The 21,684-nt window shown below is 45.0% G+C and overlaps 1 protein-coding gene, 1 long non-coding RNA gene and 1 other non-coding gene across 10 annotated transcripts in view; 2 read left to right on the plus strand and 1 right to left on the minus strand.

The window, feature by feature from the left end:
• Positions 1 to 13,663, plus strand: part of AGBL2 (AGBL carboxypeptidase 2) — a 41,624-nt gene extending 27,961 nt beyond the window's left edge. For 6 of the 8 annotated variants that reach the window (XM_045065885.1, XM_004763034.3, XM_004763035.3 and 3 more), the window contains 7 exons: positions 19 to 119; positions 1,139 to 1,269; positions 5,102 to 5,168; positions 7,678 to 7,803; positions 8,280 to 8,387; positions 11,146 to 11,229; positions 12,933 to 13,663. In XM_045065885.1, coding sequence (XP_044921820.1) covers positions 19 to 119; positions 1,139 to 1,269; positions 5,102 to 5,168; positions 7,678 to 7,803; positions 8,280 to 8,387; positions 11,146 to 11,229; positions 12,933 to 13,106 — 791 coding nt within the window. In that variant the 3' untranslated portion in view covers positions 13,107 to 13,663. Of the gene's footprint in view, positions 1 to 18; positions 120 to 1,138; positions 1,270 to 1,760; positions 1,859 to 5,101; positions 5,169 to 7,677; positions 7,804 to 8,279; positions 8,388 to 11,145; positions 11,230 to 11,534; positions 11,621 to 12,932 lie in introns of those variants that run through there. The other 2 variants (XM_013061780.2, XM_004763036.3) reach the window with 2 other exon arrangements.
• Positions 13,664 to 14,192: 529 nt separating this feature from the next.
• LOC123387803 lies at positions 14,193 to 14,296 on the minus strand. Its single transcript, XR_006602291.1, has one exon. It is a non-coding gene; the product is annotated as a U6 spliceosomal RNA (small nuclear RNA).
• A 3,031-nt stretch (positions 14,297 to 17,327) lies between these two features.
• LOC106006880 lies at positions 17,328 to 21,666 on the plus strand. The gene is made up of 3 exons (XR_001181198.2): positions 17,328 to 18,349; positions 19,443 to 19,606; positions 21,241 to 21,666. It is a non-coding gene; the product is annotated as an uncharacterized LOC106006880 (long non-coding RNA).
• The last annotated feature ends 18 nt before the right edge of the window (positions 21,667 to 21,684 follow it).

Below are 21,684 nucleotides of genomic sequence, written 5' to 3' on the forward strand. Positions count from 1 at the left end.
TTATGATTTTTTTTTCAGGCAATAAAAGAGATACTCACTTTACCACTGAGGATCTAAAGTCTCTAGGTTACCATGTTTGTGACACCCTTCTGGATTTCTGTGATCCTGACCGAACCAAGGTAAAAATGGGCTTTCAAAAACTGTGGTGATGCTACTGTGATCAGTTTTATATGGGTCCGAGGTCAGCCCAGTGAGATTATAGGTGGTCTTTATTTTCCTCTTACTATCATTCTGAAGTTTTTATTATCAATGAAAGTAAGAAAGCCCCCAGCCCGCACACCCTCCACCAATGGCAAGACTTCATAACTCACCCAGAAGGTAGGAGCCTTCTTGCCGACTATCCATCAACACACTTCTCTCTCACCTTGCTTCTCGGAAAAGCGAGGAGTCCTTTCTCTTCTCCAAAACCAACCCTGCCCTTTGCGCACCTGCCAGCCCCCACTCTGTGGCCTCCCTAATGTCATGCCTCATTCCTTCCCTCCTCCATTTTTTGTGTCCTCGGTTTTTTCGTCTTCTTACTTCTTCCCATCAACCACATGTGTCCTCAGCCGCCCCAGTCCTGACTCCTGTGTGGGTTTCATCCGGCCATGTTTCTCCAGCGGAGGCAGGAGGGTACTCTTAGTTCCCTTTATTGCTCAGCTACTTAGAAGGGAGTTTGTGCTCATGGGCTCGATCTAACTTCCCTCTCATGCCCCCTCTCAGATGACCCTGGGGACACTTACACAGACTGCTCTGGGTGCAACTGTTTAAGAAAACATATCTAAAAGAGAATGCGACCACCGCATGGCCTGTGAAATCACATCTGGCGTGGGCCAAAGTCTGAATGACCCCATTCTAATCTTTCCTTTTTTGCTATTCAAAAGAATAAGATAAGTTAGACCTTTGCATTATTTAAGAAGCTTATTATTGCCTATAGCCAGGGAAAAGTGCCTAAAGCAGTGTTCACTGATGTTCTGCCTTAGAAACACTTGCTACCGCTCATGAAATTTATGTTAACATGTCCTTATTAATAGGGGTGACAGCCCACTCATCTTTATGTCCCCAGCAATAAATAAAGTGCCTTTCAGCATATACTTAGTAAATATTTGATAAATAAATCAATGGATAATAAAAAATGTTCTTTTTTCCACTTCCACAGTTCATGCAGTGTTTGGCAGAGCTTAAAGAGCTCTTACAACAGGAGATCCATAAGAAATTCAATGAACTTGGACAAGATATGGATTTAGAAGGAAGCTGGAGCGACATCTCTCTGTCTGACATTGAATCCAGGTAACAAATTTCATTTCAGAGAAAAACCAGATAAGTTCTTTTTTTTTTTTTAAGGTTATATTTATTTATTTGACTGAGAGAGGGAACACAAGCAGGGGGAGTGAGAGAGGGAGAAGCAGGCTTCCCGCTGGGTCGCGGGATTCAATCCTAGGATCCTGACCCAAACCACAGGCAGATGTTTAACAACTGAGCCACCCAGACGCCCCTATTTTATTTGTTGTTGTTGTTTGTTTGCTCTGCTGTTTCATTGGTTTTGAACCTCAGGTGCAAAATATTGAATAAATCATGGCATGCTTAAATATCACTTCTTCAGCAACTACGTATTGAGTGCCTGTTCTCTGACAGTCTCATTTCTGAGTTAGGGAGATGAGCAGGCGATACGTGTAGGGCCTTTAGGCAATTGTAAAGCCTTTGTCTTTTACTCCAAGGGAGGTGGAAAGCCTTTGGGAGGTTTTAAGTAGAGACGTGTCATGTTCTGACTTGAGTTTTAGTTTCAGTAGGAATACCCTGGCTGCTATGTGGAAAATAGATTGTGAAGAGGAAAGGTGTAAGCAGGAACATTCATTAGGAGGCTCTGGCAATAATACAGGTAAATACAGAGGGTGGGCAAGACCTGAGTAGTTGCAGTGGTTGGGGGTGTATGAATTGGTTGGATTCTAGATACATTTTGAAGTCTCAAACAGGATTTTCTTATGGATTGTATATGGAGCATGAGAGAAAGAGAATGTGTCCATAATTGGTTGAATGGAGTTGCCTTTTACCGAGATGGGGAAGATCAAGGGGGTGGAGAAGATTAGGGGAGAGATGAAGACCCAGAAACAAGTGTTAGGCACATTCAGTCTGAGCTGTTGATTAGATACCTAAATGGAGATATTGGATGGGCAGTTGAATATATGAGTCTGGAGTTCAGTGGCAAGGTCAAATAGGGTCATCCCTGGATAGGTGATATTTAAACCTTGAGACTAGGGATACCTGGGTGTCTCAATCGGTTAAGCATCTAATTCTTGGTTTTGGCTCAGGTCATGATTTCAGGGTTGTGAGATCACGCCCTGCATCGGTCTCTGAGCGGGGTGTGGAGTCGGCTTGAGATTCTCTCCCTCTCCCTCTGCCCCTTTCCCCGCTCACATGAGTGCACACTCTCAAATAATTAAATAAAATCTTTTGAAAAAATAAATAAAAAGATAAATAAGCCCTAAGACTAGATGAGATCCCAAGAGAGCAAGTGCAGACAGAGCAAAGAGGAGGTCCAAGTCTAAGCTCTAAAAGGTCACAGAGATGAGGAGGAGCCAGGAAATGAGGAGAAAAATCCAGGACCCCACAGTGGCCTCCAGGCTACAGGATCTAGCCATCTCCTTACAACCTCCATCCTCACCCTCTCACACACCGCTACAGCTACACTGGCCTCATCACTCTTCTTCAGACTTGCTGGGCCCTGTTCTGCCTCAGGGCCTTTGTGCTAGCAGTGCCGGCTGCCTAGAATGCTCTTCTCCCAGATATCTATGTGCTCATTCCTCACCTCCTTCAAGTCTTTGTTTAAATGTCAACTTTTTCAATGTGGCCTACCCTTGTTACTCTAATACTGCCACTTGCTCCCCTGCCTTTGCCTTTCTGCCATTCATTCCCTGTCCCCGGGAGGTGCTCTGCTTTTTCCCAAAGCATTTCATCACGTCTGTCCTTCTATGTCATTTACATCTTTACTGTGTTTATTATGTATTGTCTGTGTCCCCCTATGAAGATGTGGGTCTGCAAAGTCATAGAGCTTTATTTTGTTCACTTCTGTATCTCGTGCACCTAGAACCGTACCCAGCCCATAGGGAGAGCTCAATACATATTTGTTGAATTTATTTAGTGTGTAGGATATCACCCCCACCATAGTCATCCACAAGTATTTTAGGAAGCTCTCAGGTGGGTGGGTGTTTCACAGGTATGCAAGTACCCCTTCTACTCCAGCTTACTGGCCAAGGTGCCCCAAGCCTGCCCTGGCTGCCCTCGTTCAGGTTCCTGGGCTGGACATGGCAGTCCTCCTCCAGAGGAGGCGCTGTAGACCGCAGTGGGCAGGGCAAAGGGGCTGGCTGTCTGTCCTACTCTATGTGGCACATGGATGGACATCTGGGCCCTGGAGTAGTTCTGCTGGCTGGATCTCCCAAATGTCTTCTTAGGAACCTTAAATCAGAGCGTCAGGCGAGCCAGGGTGTCCATTAGCTATGTTGCTTCCTCCACTTTCCCAGAATTCTCTGCCTCGCTCTCAGGGACCACTGCACAAACCACGCTGCTCTTTCAGCCTCAAAAACAAAATACCCCTGCATGTCAACCAATTAGGATAGAGCCCAGGGGAAGTCAACTCAGAAACGGGGAGACTGCATTCTAGCCGGCTTAGCAGGGGTACTCTGACACAGCAAGTTAAAAATGATTGAAACCAGTTTGCCAGCATCTGCATCAGGAAGTCAGCTATCAGAACCTTCCACGGGGCTCCACTCGCCCATTCTCACTGTGACGTAGAAAAGCAGACTGTGAATGTCCAACCCTGTGTGTGCACCCACACAGTCTTCAACATTTTCTGGGGCATACTGTATCTAATGCTTTGTCCTATTTATTAAAGTCTTCTGTTATCTCTGAAAGGGACTTCAGAGACTATTATCCAATGGCCTCAAAGGCTTACTATTCAGACTAGAAAAGCCTTTCGAGAACACAGAATGGGGAATTAGATCAGAGAAGAGAGGGCTTTCTTCCTGCTGTCTTACTGTGGGGTTCCTCATTGTGCACCGAAGAGAGGGAGGAGGAGTGTGAACAGGATGAAAGGTGTGAGAAAAAGAATGACTTGAAATGCCATCTTTTCCCAGGAGATCTGAGTTTTGTGATTTTTTTTTTAACGTATGGAGACTGTGTAGAAGAGCACAGCTCCCAGTTCTAGCTAGCCACACTCCAGGAAAGGGAAGATACAATGTGACACTTGAACAATGGATGTGTTGAAGGCAGCAAGGTGGATTATCTGAGCCCTCTTCATCACAGCCTTTGCAGGGAGGAGGCTGACCGTTTGTGAGGGAAGACTTTAGGTCAGTCCGGACATGCATCTGCAACTTTTGAAGCAGGAATTGGGGTGATGAAAGTGATGCCTCTGGTCCCCAACCTAAAGATTCCTTGCTATCAAATATGTTTATGTGTGTATTCAACACAGTTTTTTTTTTTTTAAGAGTTTATCTATTTATTTGACAGAGAGATCACAAGTAGGCAGAGAGGTAGGCAGAGAGAGGGGGAAGCAGGCTCCCTGCTGAGCAGAGAGCCCAATGTGAGGTTGATGCGGGGCTCCATCCCAGGACCCTGGGATCACGACCTGAGCCGAAGGCAGAGGCTTAACCCACTGAACCACCCAGGTGCCCCTCAACACAGTTTTTAAGAGTACCTGGTAGGATTCTTGCTCTTTGAACTGGTCCTGGCCAGACAGGAATGAATGAAACCCTGCTTTCAAACAAATCATCGTCCCCTGGTCTTGCCTGGGACTGCACACTAAGAATCTTCCAGCCTCTCACTGTTGCTGCCTAGGGCACCTTGGCCTACCTGGCCAGTATTTATTTTGCCACACAGATTGCAAAGTCCTTAGGGTCAGGGGCTCTGCCACGTTCATCTCTGTGCTCGATGCGCTGCCTGGAATGCAGGACACATCCAGGATGAATGAATAAACATGCCTGTCAAGAATTCTTAGGCATCGAAATGCAGGCATTGGGGGCAAGTAGCAGACTGGATGTCCTAATCCCATGCTGCCAGTCTGCTAAATGTTCCCCTTCCTAGACATTAATAACAGGTATTTCCCTTTCCTCTCTCCTTTTGGAAACAGCACCAGTGGTTCTGACAGTTCCCTCTCGGATGGTCTCCCTGTTCATCTACTGAACATAGCACATGAGGTAAGATGGGATAGAACATCACCCCAGGAAGGAGCAGCCGTAAGGAAAGTATGACCCTCCGGGATAATTTGGTGGAACGTCCCAGATAAAATCTATAGAAAAGGGGCGCCTGGGTGGCTCAGTCAGTTAAGCTTCTGCCGTCAGCTCAGGTCATGATCTCAGGGTCCTGGGATTGAGCCCCACATGGGGCTTCCTGCTCTGCAGGGAGCCTGCTTCTCCCTCTGCCTACCATTCCCCTTGCTTGTGCTCTCTCTCTCTTTCTCTGCCAAAATAAATAAATAAAATATTTTTTAAAAATAAAATAAAATATGTAGGAAATATAGCAGTGGTATCCTAACTGGTTACCCTGCCCTAGAATCTTTCATTTTGCCTTTATAAATTTCCTTTTAAAAATCTAGGGGAAAGGGACACCTAGGGGGCTCAGTTATTAGGCATCTGCCTTTGGCTGAGGCCCTGATCCCAGGATCCTAGGATCAAGTCTCACGTTGGGCTCCTTGCTTGGTGGGGAGGCTGCTGCTCCCTCTCCCATTCCCTCTGCTTGTGTTCCCTCTCTCTCTGTGTCTCCTCTACCTGTCAAATAAATAAATAAAATCCTTTTTTAAAAAATCTGGGGGAAAATCTAAGGGAAAAAATGTGAGGATTCCATGTTTATTACAAAGTTCACTAAAATGAAAAAAAACTTTAAAAGTGAAAACCATCTTAAGAAATAGGGGTTGTTGGGGCACCTGGGTAGCTCAGTGGGTTAAGCCTCTGCCTTCGGCTTGGGTCATGATCTCAGGGTCCTGGGTTCGAGCCCCACATCGGGCTCTCTGCTTGGCAGAGAGCCTGCTTCTCCCTCTTTGCCTGCCTCTCTACCTACTTGTGATCTCTCTCTCTGTCAAATAAATAAATAAAATCTTAAAAAAAAAAAAGAAAAAAGAAATAGGGGTTGTTAAAAATGACCCATACTTATTTATTTATTCAAGATTTTATTTTTATACTTCTTTTTCTATACCCAACATGGGGCTCGAAATCATGACCCCAAGATCAAGAATTGCATGCTCCACTAACAGAGCCATCTAGGCAGCCTGACCCATACATTTTTAAAAAGTGTTTCTCTGTTCATGTAGTTGTAGATAGTTTTTAATACTTCCATATATTGTATTTTGTCCCATCTTATTCACAGGCTTTTTCTTATGTAGATGATATAAAAGCTTTACAAACAACAAAATATTTGTTATAGTTTGTTATGCACATGATTTCCTAGTTGCATTAAGAAATATCTCCATCGGAGGGCTCCTGGGTGGCTCAGTGGGTTAAGCCTCTGCCTTCAGCTCAGGTCATGATCCCGGGGTCCTGGGATTGAGCCCCGTGTCAGGCTCTCTGCTCAGCGGGGAGCCTGCTTCCCCCTTTCTCTCTGCCTGCCTCTCTGCCTACTTGTGATCTCTGTCTGTCAAATAAATAAATAAAATCTTAAAAAAAAAGAAAGAAATATTTCCATCATTTAAAAAAAAAATAACTCCATCATAAAAAAAAAAAAGAAGAAGAAGAAGAAAGAAAGAAAGAAATAGCTCCATCATAAGTTGAGCTGGAGGCTGAGTCAGGTGGAGGCAGCCAAATCAGACCGGACCCTGTAAGTTTTTCAGCTGGATTTACAACATCAATATAAGCTTCACCACACCATAGATCCCCAGATAATTGGTCCTGAGCTTCACTTGCTTAATTAGTAAAGCCACCTCACGGTAATAGCCAAACTGAATCTTTTAAATTAAAAAAAAATTTTTTTTAAGGGAGAGAGAGGGTGAGCAGGGGTGGGGCATGGGGGAAGAGCCAGAGGGAGCCAGAGGGAGAGAATCTTTTTTTTTTTTTTTTTAAGATTTTATTTGTTTATTTGACAGACAGAGATTACAAGTAGACAGAGAGGCAGGCAGAGAGAGAGAGGGAAGCAGGCTCCCTGCTGAGCAGAGAGCCCGACGTGGGACTTGATCCCAGGACCCCGGGATCATGACCTGAGCCGAAGGCAGCGGCTTAACCCACTGAGCCACCCAGGCGCCCCGGAGGGAGAGAATCTTAAGCAGGCTCCTCCACACCCAGCACGGAGCCTAACAAGGGGCTCAATCCTATAACCCTGAGATCATGACTAGCGCTAAAGGAGTTGGGCACTTAACTGACCGAACCACCCGGGGGCCCCAGCCAAACTGAATCTTTTAACCACACACTTAATAATATTATCTGTAGCTGACATTATTGCCATAAGTAATCTGGTTTTATGTTGTGAAAAACAGATACGTGGTTATTGGTGTAGGTGCCCCTTTGGCAGTATGCCTATAGTAGTAGGATTTGGGGATGTTAAATGGGGAGTGGATTCTGCTACAGAGGTAACCGAACTGTTTGTTCAGTTACAAACACCACGGGGCCCACGTACTGGGTCAGCGGTTGTGGCTTGAGTGTCGGGTAGAAGCGGTCTCCCTGTGGGTGCCCTTATTTCTGGAATCCCCAGTGACAACTTTCTCTGTGCTTTCTGGAATAGGTGAATCAAAAAAAGAAGATGTATAAGAAGAAAAAAAAGAAGCCACTTCAGACGAGGAAACAGCGAAATGAACAGTATCAGAAAAATAATTTGATGAGGGAGTTAAAGTTAACGGAAGATATCCCGGTAAGAAGGTTCTATTGCCTACCTCTACCCTCTGGTCAAAGAGCATTCCATGGAGGGAGCAGGACAAGGAGATAAAGTTTACTCTAAACCAAAGGGAATGGGGAATGGGGTAGAAGGAAGCTAATTTGAGTTCAGAGCTCTTCCATGAGTCTTCTGGACATCTCTGAGCAGATCTCAGCCGTGGCCCACCGATTCTGTACTACACTCTGGCATGGGTTTTGACCATGGTGGTTACCGGAGCAATGGTGGCTGGAGCCAGTCCAGGCTTGCTGGGTAGCTGGGGTGTCCGGCCTCATCCAGTATAAGGAGGCTGGGCTCCTTCCCAGTCTCCTCCCAGCTACCATCCCCACTCCACGTCCCCTGCTTCCTAACGATGAAAATGCTTTCAGACATGGAAGTTTTACTGTTGAGTGAATTGGGTAGAGTAATTGCAATGGATCAGTTGAAAATATTCTCTTTGCATTCAATCCCTCCAGGAAAGGGCAGGGTTTGCTTCTACTCTGCAAAAGCAGCCTACCTTTTTCAGAAATTCAGAGAATGCCAGTTCTTCCGCGATGCGAAATGAAAAACCAAGGTTGAATGAGGTAGTAGTTTTGCTTGCTTTTTTTTTTTTTTTTTTAAACTCTTTCATGGAAAATCTATCAGAACTTTTTTTGGGTAATATATTTAAAGTGTACAATGTGGTATTTGATATATTTACGCGTCATGAGAGGGTTCCCACCTGAGTTAATTAGCGCATCTACCACCTCGAGTAATTACTCTTTTTTTCTTTAATAACTGAAAGTTTATACCCTTTTACCGTCTTCTCCCTATTTCCCCCACTCTCCAGCAACCACCATTCTACTTTCTGTATCTATGAGTTTGATCTTTTTTTTCTAGGTTCCACACATAAGTGATACCATATGGTGTTTGTCTCTCTATTGCCACTTTCATTAAGCATAATGCCCTCTAGGTTCATCCATGTTGTCACAAATGGCAGGATTTTCTCCTTTTTTAAAACTGAATAACACTATTTGCAGATATTTTCTCTCATTCCATAGGTTTTCTTTTGGTTTTGGTTTTATTAGGGGGGTTAGATTTTTTTTAAAGATTTTATTTATTTAGTTGACAGAGATCACAAGTTTGCAGAGAGGCAGGCAGAGAGAGAGGGGGAAGCAGGTTCCCCGCAGAGCAGAGAGCCCGATGCAGGGCTCGATCCCAGGACTCTGGGATCATGCCTGAGCTGAAGTTAGAGGCTTTAACCCACTGAGTCACCCAGGTGCCCCAGGGTTAAATTTTTTTTTTTAAGTAATCTCTACCCCAACCATGGGACTTGAACTCACAGAGTCATATGCTCTCAACTGAGCCAGCCAGGCACCCCTGCCTTCTGATTTTGTTAATGATTTCCTTTGCCGTGCAGAAGTTTTTAGTTTGATGTAGTCTTACTTGTTTATTTTTGCTTTTGGTGTCCAATCCAAAAGAATCATTGCCAAGGCCGATATCAAGATGCTTATCCCCTCAGTGTTCTTCTAGGAGTTTTATGGTTTTGGGGCTTCAGTTTAAGTTTTTAATCCATTTTGAGTTGACTTTAGTGTATGGTACAAGATGGGGTATAGTTTAATTCTTTTGCATGTGGATATCTATTTTTCCTAATACCATTTATTGAAGAGACCATCTTTTCCCCATTGTATATATTGGCTCTTTTATAAAAAATTAATGGATTATATATGTATGAGTTTATTTCTGAGTTCTCTATCCTGTTCCATCTTGGACTCTTTGTTGCAGGTTCTCTGATTTTTCCAATTAGCAGGTCCCTTCCACCGGCTGAAGAATACAATAGGCCTCCATCTATGTCACCCTCTTGTCAATGTCACCAGGAGCAGGGAAATCTTAAAATTACTGGGGACATTAAAACTGCTTTGGATTAGACACTACTGAAGTCTAACAGCCACTGGTGATTTGTGATTTTACACCTAGAACATAAGAAAGGCTGCTGCATCCTCTGTCTATCCCTCTGGTCAACAAATTGAACTGTGTTACCACTACATGCTTCACCTGCTATTGAGTGCTGGGAGTGCAGCATTGAACAAAACACTATCTCTGCCTTAGGGACCTTGGAGTCTACTGGAGATTTTAACAAGGAAGCAGGAAATTATATCACAGAGTAGGATGAGGAAAAGTGCCCCGTCATTTTTAGTACTTTGGAATTGTGTGGCTCTAAAACCCTTGCTGGATTGAGTTTTTTAAGATTTATTTATTTTAGATTGAGAGAGAAAGAGAGAGAAAGCAAGGGGAGGTACAGAGGGAGAGGGAGAGAGAGACTCTCAAGCAGAGTCCCTGCTGAGCGCAAAGCCTGATGTGGGGCTTGATTGCACGACCCTGAGATCATGACCTAAGCCAAAATCAGGAGTTGGATGCTCGGGGCGCCTGGGTGGCTCAGTGGGTTAAGCCTCTCCCTTCAGCTCAAGTCGTGATCCCAGGGTCCTGGGATCAAGCCCCGCATCGGGCTCCTTGCTCAACAGGAAGCCTGCTTCCCCCTCTCACACTCCCTCTGCTTGTGTTCCCTCTCTCACTGTGTCTCTCTCTGTCGAATAAATAAAAAGCTTAAAAAAAAAAAAGAGTTGGACGCTCAACCGACTGAGCCACCCAGGTGCTCCTTTGGGTTTTTTATGTATAAAAATAAGCTTTGGTGGGGCCCCTGGCCTGGCTCAATCAGAAGAGCATGCCACACTTGATCTTGGGGTCATGAGTTCAAGCCCCATGTTGGGCATAGGGATCACTAAAAATAAAAAAGTTTAAAAAAATTTTAAGTTTTGGTATACTAGTAGATAACTCTTAGTGGATAGGGTGGGAAACAGGCCCTTCTCAAGCCAAATACTACCCTTGGTTCACAGGGATCTAAAGTGGTCCCACCGTGTTACACTGAGGAACCCCCACAGAGCACAGCCTGCACTGAGCGCTGTTCAGTATCTAGTGTGATGGCGGCAAGAGCAAAGCTTTCAAGTCTGTCTCGACTTCAAATTCCAGCCTCATTATCGCTTTTCATGAGCTACTTAACCACTCCAGGACTTGGTTTCTGTATCTAAAATATTGGGGTAATAATACATGCATCATAAACATTGTTGAGAAAGTTCGATGTAAAACTGTGTGTCAAGTGCCTGCCATATGGTAGGCAACTCCATGAATATTAGTTTCCTGCTTTTCCTTGAATAATTATTCCTCTGTGGCTTGCCTCTCTTTTAGTGTTACAGTACTGTGATGACTTATCACGCAGGAATAAAAACTGTCAGTGTCTATTCTGTGTAGTGACACTTGTGCAAGTGGAAACGTTACTGAAAATGTGTTCGTTTGTCTCCGCCACAGCTACATGGGAGAGACAAAGGCAGCTCCCTGGACCCATCGAAGATGACCTCCTTGATTCTGACGAAGAATAAAGAGAGGATGCAGGTATTTCCCCTTCTGTGTGGATGCCAGCAGCTAATCCGACTTGGATTTCAAGTGTGTGACATGATCAGGAGGGGGAGTGAGCCACAGCCCACAGTTTTACCTCCTAGGATTTGCTCTGCTCAGGTGAACATCTAAGCCACCCGACCGTCAAGGAACACAGCCTACAAGGTGCTGCAGGAACGGGAGGAATCCTACCTCTAGCCCTGGAGAATTTAGTTTCATTTTAGCGAACGATTGTTAGGTGGCTGTCACTCTGTAAGTCCGTGGCAGCAGATAGTGAATAACGCAGTGGTTCTCGACCCTAGGAGATGTTAACAAGAACCCGGGGTGCCGCCATTCATCATGAGGTGTGCCTCACGCCCACAGTTACCAGAGCATGTTCCATACCGAGGTTTGTGAATGATTTGCTTTTTTAAAGGAGTAAGTTAGAATGAGCTTGTATTCATCCCTCTAATAACATCCCTCTTGCTCATTTGCATTTGCATTTTCTTTCCTGAGAAGGAGGGAAAAAAGGTGGAGAAACAGCTAAGAAGCTGTCATGCCAGAGAGCCCTGGGGAGTCTGTGGGAGGGTGTGGCTCATGTGAACCCTGGGGGAACAAAGATTGAGAACCCCTGGACTCACGTGGGTCTACCAGAGAGAGAATGGACAGTTTTCCCATGGGGAGGTCATTGCTGTCTTCCCAAGGCTGCTGTTCGGGACTTCTCAGATCCGTGCTCCCATATACCCGTCAGTATCCTCTGGAGACCCTCCAAGATGCGGGACCCCTGAGGACTGAGACAGGATCCCTCCCTTAAGGCAGCCATCCTCTAGGAGGTGTGGAAGATCTATAGTGCGATAACCATGGCATCACAGAGCCTGGAGAGCAGTGGGAAGACAGGTGTAGGTAAATTCAAATCAAGGAGGATTTCTGCCCTGACAGGCAGGTGAACCTTGAGCTGCCCACTGGAGGGCCCGCCCCCCCCCAAAGTCCCGTAGGCATTCACTACAGGAGGTCTCCACGTTGCTCAAGCCACATCCCACCCATCCTCAGAACCTGCCAGTTAGGCTGCAAATGCAACCAGGGATTCAGTTAAACCCAATGTAGCAGGGGAATGCCATCCAGGCTTTTACCTTTGCCTCCATTTTCTTCTTCTTCTTTTTTTTTTTTTCGATATTTTCTCTATTTGTTTAAGAGAGAGAGAGCATGAGCAGGGGGAGGGGCATGGAGAGAAGCAGACTCCCACTGAGCAGAGAACCTAACACAGGGCTCCGTCCCAGGATCCTGTGTTGATGGCCGGAGCAGAAGGCAGACAGAGGCAGACGCTTAACCAACTGAGCTACCCAGGTGTCCTTACCTCCATTCTCTGGTGGAACATTTCTCTAGCAGAGACATAGGCATTTAACTCACATAGTGAATAAGCAGAGTCACAAACAGTGGGGCAATCTCCTCTTTTGTAGATCAAGTTCTTCTCTTTGTGTAATGTCTTTAGAGTTTATGAAATGCAGTCATGGAACTATGGGCCATTAAGGACCTTTCTTCGGCTCTCTGAAGGCAAATGCTTGACTCCTCTCTGCCCTGGAACATCAACTACTTTCTGCTTCAGTATTTGGGGGGAAATGCAAATACTTCTCACTAACTCCTTGTAAAACCAACCCAGCCCTAACTGTAACTTTAGAAATAGCAACCTAAAGTGACTCAACTTTTTATCCTTGTTTGCACAGACAGAGAAGCCAGGATTCACAGTGTCGTGCTCTCCAAAGACAAGCACAAATCCCAGCCAAGAGCCAGTTCCAGATATGAAGCCAAGCTGGTCCAGGAACAGATATCCTGCCGCAAGGAGGGGCCGCGCCGCCATGACAGTGTACCCATCCTTGCACATATACACATACCCATAGGCTGCCACGTTTTGGGTGAGACACATTCTGTAATGAGGGGAGTTGTACGACTGGGAGCTACGTTCACTTACAGTATACTGTGTGGCGTGTTCATTGTGCACTGACCTTATGCTGTGTGCTTGCGTTGCCTGCGTGCCCTCCTGATACATACCTCATGCATTAGATTACTTTTCTCATAAAGTAAAATTTTATTATGATGTTGAGAAAAGCTTCCTTTGTCAGAAATTGAAGTGTGTGCTCATGAACCCACAGCCCAGATATACCTCACTTTAACCAATAGACATTCTCTCTAAAATTATGCGCAAATCAATTTTAAGAGCTCGGATTCTATTTTAAACATATTCTGGGAGTGTGCTTTATTTAAAAAAAAAAAAATGTTGCATCAAAGCTTTTTAGCACCGAATGGTCAGTTAGTGATTTATCAGGTTTGCTCCTGCTGAGGTGTTACCACACAGAGACAACAATTCATGTATTAGCCTGAGTTTAGTATGACATATATTATGTTCAACACAGTTACGTACATTTTCTAGCCCACTGATTAAAATTCTTTCTCTCTAGCCAGTTGTTTCCTTTGATCTGTTACTGCATCACCTTACATGAACGGGTGTTTTATATTTTTATCTCTCTCGTGAGCAGCAAGCACAGTCTGTCAACTGCAGCCTGTCATGTCCACAATTCCAGTGTCTGCATCTTTTTTTTCTTTAATTAATAGACTTTATTTTGAGAACAGTTTTAAATTTACAGAGAAATTGAGGACATAGCTCAGAGAGCTCCCGAATACTGTCCACCCCACATCCCGCCTCACACACTGCGTGAATGTTTTTCAAGGTGATGATATCCGCCCAAGCTCTTTGTTGTTGTTTGGTTTGTTTTTTTTTTTTTTTTAAGATTTTATTTATTTATTTATTTGACAGAGAGAGATCACAAGTAGATGGAGAGGCAGGTAGAGAGAGAGAGAGAGGGAAGCAGGCTTCCTGCTGAGCAGAGAGCCCCATGTGGAACTCGATCCCAGGACCCTGAGATCATGACCTGAGCCGAAGGCAGCGGCTTAACCCACTGAGCCACCCAGGCGCCCCTGGTTTGGTTTCTCATAGGGAACATTTCACAAATGTTCGTGTCTTCCTTCTGCAGGGGTCATGCTACTCTTCCCAGTATCTGTATCTCCTTGAGTATATGTACTGCCAAAGCAGGTGTCTGCCCTTGTCCTGTTCCATACCTTACTCACATGCTAAAACCTAAACTCACACCCGAAAACCCAGCATTTTAAGTATCTAGAAAGCAAACAGCCAAAACCCCACCTTTGTCCCTAAGAGGGTAACTTTCAAGGACAAGTCCCTAAACAGTTACAAACCGCTGAGGGCCAACCATTGAAAGTTGTTCGGAAATACTTGTTTTTGCTTCAAATAATTTTGGAGAAAGTTTGTAAAAAGTATCCCAGTATGATGATATTTTTGGAATAAAAACCCAAAATATGCAGGGGCGCTGGGGTGGCTCAATTGGTTAAGCCTCCGACTCTTGATTTCAGCTCAGGTCATGATGTAAGACTGAGATTGAGCCCCATATCCGGCTCCATGCTCAGCTCGGAATCTGCTTGTCCCTCTACCTCTGCTTCTCCCCCTACCTCTGCTTCTCCCCCCTCTCATGCACTCTCTTTATCTCTAAAATAAATTTTAAAATAAAATCTTAAAAAATAAAATAAGTTAATCTTTAAAAGATCAGAATATGTGATCAGATTCTTCCTCAGAACTTAGGGAATTTTTTTCTGTTTTGTTTTGTTTTTAAGATTTTATTTATTTGAGAGAGAGAGAGCATGAGAAGAGGGAGGCTCAGAGGGAGAAATGACTCTCTGCCAAGCAGGGAACCTGATGTGGGACTCAGTCCCAGGACCCTGGGATCATGACCTGAGCTGAAGGCGGTCGCTAAACAAACTGAGCCACCCAGCGATCCCGGAATTTATTTTTCATAAACCATGACCTTTTATATTCAACACTGAGGATTTTATGGTCTGAGATGATTGGTCATAGTGAGTTGGTAATAATGTATAGAATAGAATCGTAATATTTTTTGTACTTCACCCATTAGACTACTTGGAGTGATGGAGTGATGAAATTCTGTCTGCTTAAGCAATCAAGATCTGTGGGGTTATGATTAGATTTTTTTTAATTCTTAAAAAAAAAAAAAAAAGAAGATTTTAGGGGCACCTGGGTGGCTCAGTGGGTTAAAGCCTCTGCCCTTCAGCTCAGGTCATGATCCCAGGGTCCTGGGATCGAGCTCCGCATAAGGTTCTCTGCTCACCAAGGAACCTGCTTCCTCCTCTCTCTCTGCCTGCCTCTCTGCCTACTTGTGATCTTTGTCTGTCACATAAATAAATTTAAAAATCTTAAAAAAAAAAAAAAGATTGTATTTGAAAGAATGAGAGCACGAGTGGGGAGAGAGGCAGGGAGAGGGAAAGAGAGAATCTCGAGCTCACTGTATGGTCAGCACAGAGCCCAACACAGGGCTCAGAATCACGAACCTGAGATCATGACCTGAGCTGAAGTCGAGAGTCAGACACTTAACCAACTGTACCACCCAGGAGCCCCTTTAAGTACTTTTTGAAAGGAAAAAACTTCCTGAGGTGGGGGCCGGAGGGAAAGCTTGCTGAGACCTTGTTTGGGTGCTAAGATATTGAAGGGGCAAAAGGAGAAAATCCATGCAGTTCAGGCACAGCCTCCACATCTGGTAATTGCCAAAAAGTGGTGCGGTTTGAGCTGAGCCCTGCTCAACACACAGCCCTGCAAAGGAGCAGCTACATGTTTTCTTTAGAAGAGAGGCAAGCTTTCCTGCTCCCGTGATTAGGAAGAAGCGCCCACCTGGTATTTACATACTGCAGCCTCTGGCAGCCGAATGCCAGTCATTTCTCATTGTCCTTTTTTTTTTTTTAATTTATTAGAGAGAATGGGAGAGAGCGGGCACAAGTAGGGGGAGCAGCAGGCAGAAAGAGAGGGAGAAGCAGGCTCCCCGTGGGGCAGAGAGCCAGATACAGGACTCCATCCTAGAACCTGAAAGCAGATGCTTAACCGACTGAGCCAGCCAGGTGCCCCTCATTGTGCTATTGGTAGGAAGCTGTGAGGGGTGCCTAGAGCTGGAAAGTTGAAAATGATAAACTAATTGATTCTGTGTGAACATCACAAATGCTACAGGACAAACAACCCAAAGCATCTTGATCACTAAGAGTGAATCAGGAGAATGGAATCAGGGAAAAGTAGAAAAAAGAGCATTTTAGTCAGATCAGAGACCAAGATCAACTTGACAATCAACAGTTGTCGAAAAAGGTTAGGGTGAGGGGGTGGTGCCTAGCAGGCTCAGTGGTAGAACATGTGACTTGACCTCAGGGTTGTGAGTTTGAATCCCATAAAGATTATTAAAATATATACATATTTTTTTAACGGAAAAGGGAAAAATAATGTATTTCATACTCTGTTTTCTTTATAAGTTAAATGCATAGTCACAGATAGCATTTAAGACTCAAGACAGATTTAAGGTGAACATGTTTTCTTTAGAAGTCTTATTTTGGGGACCATGTGGTCACTATTGAGGTCCTGTGTCAATATTCCTTTCTGTCTTTGGAGAAGGGACACTTCTTAAAAGTGGCAGAAACAGGGGCGCCTGGGTGGCTCAGTGGGTTAAGCCGCTGCCTTCGGCTCAGGTCATGATCCCAGGGTCCTGCGATCGAGCCCCGCATCGAGCCCCGCATCGGCCCCGCATCGGGCTCTCTACTCAGCGGGGAGCCTGCTTCCTCCTCTGTCTCTGCCTGCCTCTCTGCCTGCTTGTGATCTCTCTGTGTCAAATAAATAAATAAAATCTTTAAAAAAAAAAAAAAAAAAGAAGTGGCAGAAACAATTCCAAACAAGTAAGGTGATGACAGTTAGCATTCCCCTTAAGTTTGTGGTAGAACATTAGATACAGGAACTCTGTATGGACATACAGGCTCCTTGAAAAAAAAAATCTAGGTGCATGTTTGTTTTTTCCATTTGTCGTTAAAAAGGTGCAACAGGGGTTCCTGGGTGGCTCAGAGGGTTAAGCCTCTGCCTTTGGCTCAGGTTATGATCTCAGGGTCCTGGGATCGAGCCCCACATTGGGCTCTCTGCTCGGCAGAGAGCCTGCTTCCCCCTCTCTCTCTGCCTGCCTCTCTTCCTACTTGTGATCTCTCTCTGTGTGTCAAATAAATAAAAAAATAAAATCTTTAAAAAATTTTTTAAAAATTTAAAAACAGTGTAAGAATTTTGGAGATCTCCTGGTACCTGGCCACTCGATACTACTGGTGATCTCTGGCTTAGTGATGTCACCAATGTTGATCCCAGCTTTCAGCAAAAATGCCACACAAAAGGCTCTGCTTTGCAGAAATAAAACTGCTACTTCTGGTTTTCCAGGCTGTTCTCAGACTAGTTGTGCTTTCATTCCCTAGGATAGCAGAGGTGTTTCCAGAGCTCAGAGACTTGGCACTTTCTGCACAGGATACCTTTGATGCCACAAAACTTACTCTGTCCTTTAAGCTACAAAGGCAAACTATAAGGCATGGCTGGGTTTAGCTGAGCTACATTCCACCAGGACCTATTTCTTAATGGAATATTCCTGGGGCAGATAAACCCACCTCTGTTAATGCTTGATGAGGCCTAGCATCTTCGTCCCCTTTTTTTCACCTTGATGCTGCCTGATCAAATAAAAGGAAGCTCTGAATTAATTTTCCCCTTTAAGTGGGTTCCAGCTTAACTTTGTGTAGCTGAGTCACTTGGTCTGTGAGAAACAATCTTCCTTGTGAAACTGGGTTCAGAAAAGGATTGCTTTTAAATTTTATTTATTTATTTATTTGAGAGAGAGAGTGAAAGAGAGCATGAGAGGGGAGAGGGGAGGGGGAGCCTGCTGCTGGACTGGATAGGGGACTCCCAGATCATGACCTGAGTGGAAGTCAGTCACTTAACCCACTGAGCCACCGAGGTGCCTGGAACAGCAATGTTTTAATTAGTCTATCTACAGACAAAGCTCTGGTGACAAAGCCTACACCACATGTCCAGAGTAATGCTTGCTTTAATAAGAGTCAAAAGAAAGGAAGATCCCCAAGAATATAAAAAGAAATAACGCTACTTGGAAATTCAGACTCCCTGGGACCCTTCTTCCCTAAGATACGAACTCATCCCACTGATCCATCCATCAGAAGGAATGCACCAGCAGACGCCATTCCTGCCCTCCTGCTTCAAACCCAGGTAGGAAAACAGAACTTGTTCTGCACTAAAACAAACCATTCCGGAAGACATTCTGCTAGCTTCAGAATGTGGTAGTGGGTTAGAGAGAGCCATCAACTTAAGTTTAAAGCCCCTGGGTCTGAACCCCACCCAGGCTGCTGGGGGAGGGAGTACAGTGGCTTCACAGCTCCCAACCTGTTTCCTGCCCTTAAAGTAAATTGACTGTCCTGAAATAATCCCCAAGTTCTCTTCATTTTTACAAAATCACATTTATTTGAACATTTCTCACAGCTGTTGATCAGGCACTATTGTGACTGAGACAGCCTCTCTGTTCAGCCAGGGCCAGTGTGGTTCCCCCCCCCCCCCTCAGCCTCTGCTCCTTGGGGAAACAAAGGCTCTTCAGTTGCTCAAAGTCCTGCCCCTTCCATTTTGCCCCCTGCCAGATTTGGTCCAAGCCAGCTGTACTTCCAGACCCCTGAACTGGCTATTCCTAGACGGTGGTATTCAGTGACTAGAAATTTCGCAGCCCAGCCCAAGCCCCAATGACTCTCCTTTCTCCTTCTTGGCTTCACTTCCTCCCCAACTCAGCCCCGACTGCCGGGCACATATGTCAGCCACTCTCTTGCCAGCACCCTGGAGTCCTCCATCTCTGTCCTTCTGCCGCATCCACCTGGTAGTTCCCCAGTGTTGGATCAGTCTAGCCGTCCCAACCATCTGTCTGCTACTCCTACACCCAGGCTGCCAAGATGGCTGCAGGAAAACGTGCCCTCAAGTGAACTGGGGCCCCAGCTCATGGATCCCGTCCAGCCTCTGAAACTAACTTCCTGCTTCTGAAAACTGAAGTTTACACACACACACACACACACACACACCCCACCCCCCCACCCCACCCCCTTGCAGGACTAGTTCACACTCCCTCCATTTCCTTAAGCACTCTGCCCCTCCCTATTACCTTGACCCCATCAACAAACAACCTTGCTAGGAGGTGGTGGGGAAGAAGGCACTGGTGGCTGCTGTTGGGGTGGAACGGGAAGAGAAATTCAAACAAGTTCTGAACTATCTTTGGTAGGTTTGTTTAGTGCTGGTATTAGCAAAATGATTCTGAAACCTTTAGGTGTATCATATGACTGAGCAAATGAATACAGGTGTTGATGTTAAAAGAGTCGGGGTTCTCAATCTGGAAGAAGAAACACATTTAATGGAGGGAAACAAAAACTGTGACAATGGATTGGAATTGGAGACATCAGTGTGGACTCATGATTTCTAGACTATGTATGGGTGAGTACATTCTTATTGTGTATATACGTGTATGCATGTATATTCAGCTCTGTCCGCAAAAAGGGCCTAAAATCAATTCCACTCCATTAGCAATAAGCACATTTTGCCATGAGATCTTGTTCTCTAATACCATTTCCCCCTAAAAAGAATCAGGTTTTTTTTTTTTTAAAAAGATTATTTATTTATTAGAGAGAGCGCAAGAGAGAGGTGGAGAAGCAGAGAGAGGCAGAGAGTCGTAAATGACTCCGAGCTGAGTGTAGAGCCCAATGCAGGGCTTGATCCCACAAGCCTGAGATCATGACCTGAGCTGAAACCAAGAGTTGGACACTTAATGGAGTGAACCACCCAGGCAACCCAGTAGCAGAGTGTTTTAGAGAAATGGCTGATTCCAGGGCTGGGGCATTGTAGATATGAGAGGAGGAGCCTGGAACATTGTTTTATGCCAAAAAGAAAGTATTAAAAAAAAAAAAAAAAGGAGGCGTGTCATAAGATAAAGGAGCCAGCTTTGAAGGGGCTGCCAGCAGCCAGATCTGGGATATTAGGCACTAAAATGCTTAAGGCACTAATAAATTGTACCACATCGAAAAAAATCAGAATCAGTGAATTCATGTCCTGAAAGAGGAGAGAAAGGAGGGCTCTTGCTCAAGTGGAATGTCACTGAGCACCAAATGGGGGGTGTTGGGGAGTGCTGGAGTTTTGTAGCCATCACCGTGAAATGGACAAGAATCATGCATGGAGGCTAGATTTAGGAGGGAACATGATGATGAGCAGGAAGAGGTTTGAACGTGTCCACTCGAGGGGCCCCTAGATGACTCAATTGGTCAAGTGTCTGACTTCAGCTCAGGTCATGGTCTCAGGGTCCTGGGATCAAGCCCTGCATCATGTCAGGCTCCCCACTCAGCAGGGAGTCTGCTTCTCCCTCTCTCTCTGCTCTTCCCTCACCCTCATTCTCTCTTTCGACCTCTTTCTCTCTCTCAAATACATACGTACATACATACATACATACATACATACAATCGAAAGTGTCCACTCAAATTGTTAGTTGAAAGGGAAAAGATTAACTATGAACTGGAGAAATTGGACGCACTTTGACGGAGTGGCCACTGAGGGGCAGAGAGACATCACGCACCTTCTGATGTGATGCTTGCGAAGGAGGCATCACTTGTGTAGTATTCTGGTCAGAAATCCATACCCTGAATCTAATCATAAAGAAACACAAGGCAAAACCAAAATAAGGAACATTCTGCCAGAAAGATGGATATAGACTCTGGCATCAGAATTCCTGGGTTCAAACGCTAGCTCCACAAGCTCTATGACTGTAGGAAAGTTACCCTCACAGACTCCATCTCCTCAGCTATCATCAGGATCACTGGCAGGCCCCACCTTTCCGGGAGCTGGCAGGACGGGTTGGGAAAAAGCACACAGTGCAGAGAGGGCTCTACATACAGAACGCAATGAGGACCCATTAGTGAGCGTTGCTCCTGTCCACCCTGGCTTCCTTCCCTTTGTTCTCAGAGAAGAAAAGTGCCCAGCTAGGGTTTAAGGCTAATTTTCAATTCCATCTCCCTCTGTTACCTTCTCAAATGTTCTAACATTGCTTTATCCCTTCTTTCCTCTGTCTCCCTCTTTACCAGCAACTTCCCTGTAGCCTAAAAACATACCAAGCCTCTACCATCTTTGAAGAAAACACAAAACGTCCAACCATTCCTTACCACCTCCACCGCCCCCACGACAAAGCTCTCCCCTCCCTTCATAAAAACCACCGTGGATTCGAGGACTGCTATGGGTCATGAACTTTACCCTACATGCCAGACAGCCACGATACCCTGTTTCACAGGTGAGAAAATTTGGGCTGAGAGAGGATTTTGAACCTAGATCTGCCTCACACTGGAACTGTCCAGTTAGGTGGCCACGGAGCACTTCGAATGGGGCTGGTCAACTGAGATGTGCAGTAGGTGTAAATACCAGATTTCAAAGACTTTGTACAAGAAAAAAAAAACAAAACACTGTAAAAGACCTCATTGACATTTTTATATTAATTACATGTTGAAATAATGGGGGGGGGCTATTTCAGGTGA

Source organism: Mustela putorius, unplaced genomic scaffold (genome assembly GCF_011764305.1).
Source record: "Mustela putorius furo isolate JIRA1106 unplaced genomic scaffold, ASM1176430v1.1 tig00003859_pilon_pilon_pilon, whole genome shotgun sequence".
Lineage (NCBI taxonomy): Eukaryota > Metazoa > Chordata > Mammalia > Carnivora > Mustelidae > Mustela > Mustela putorius.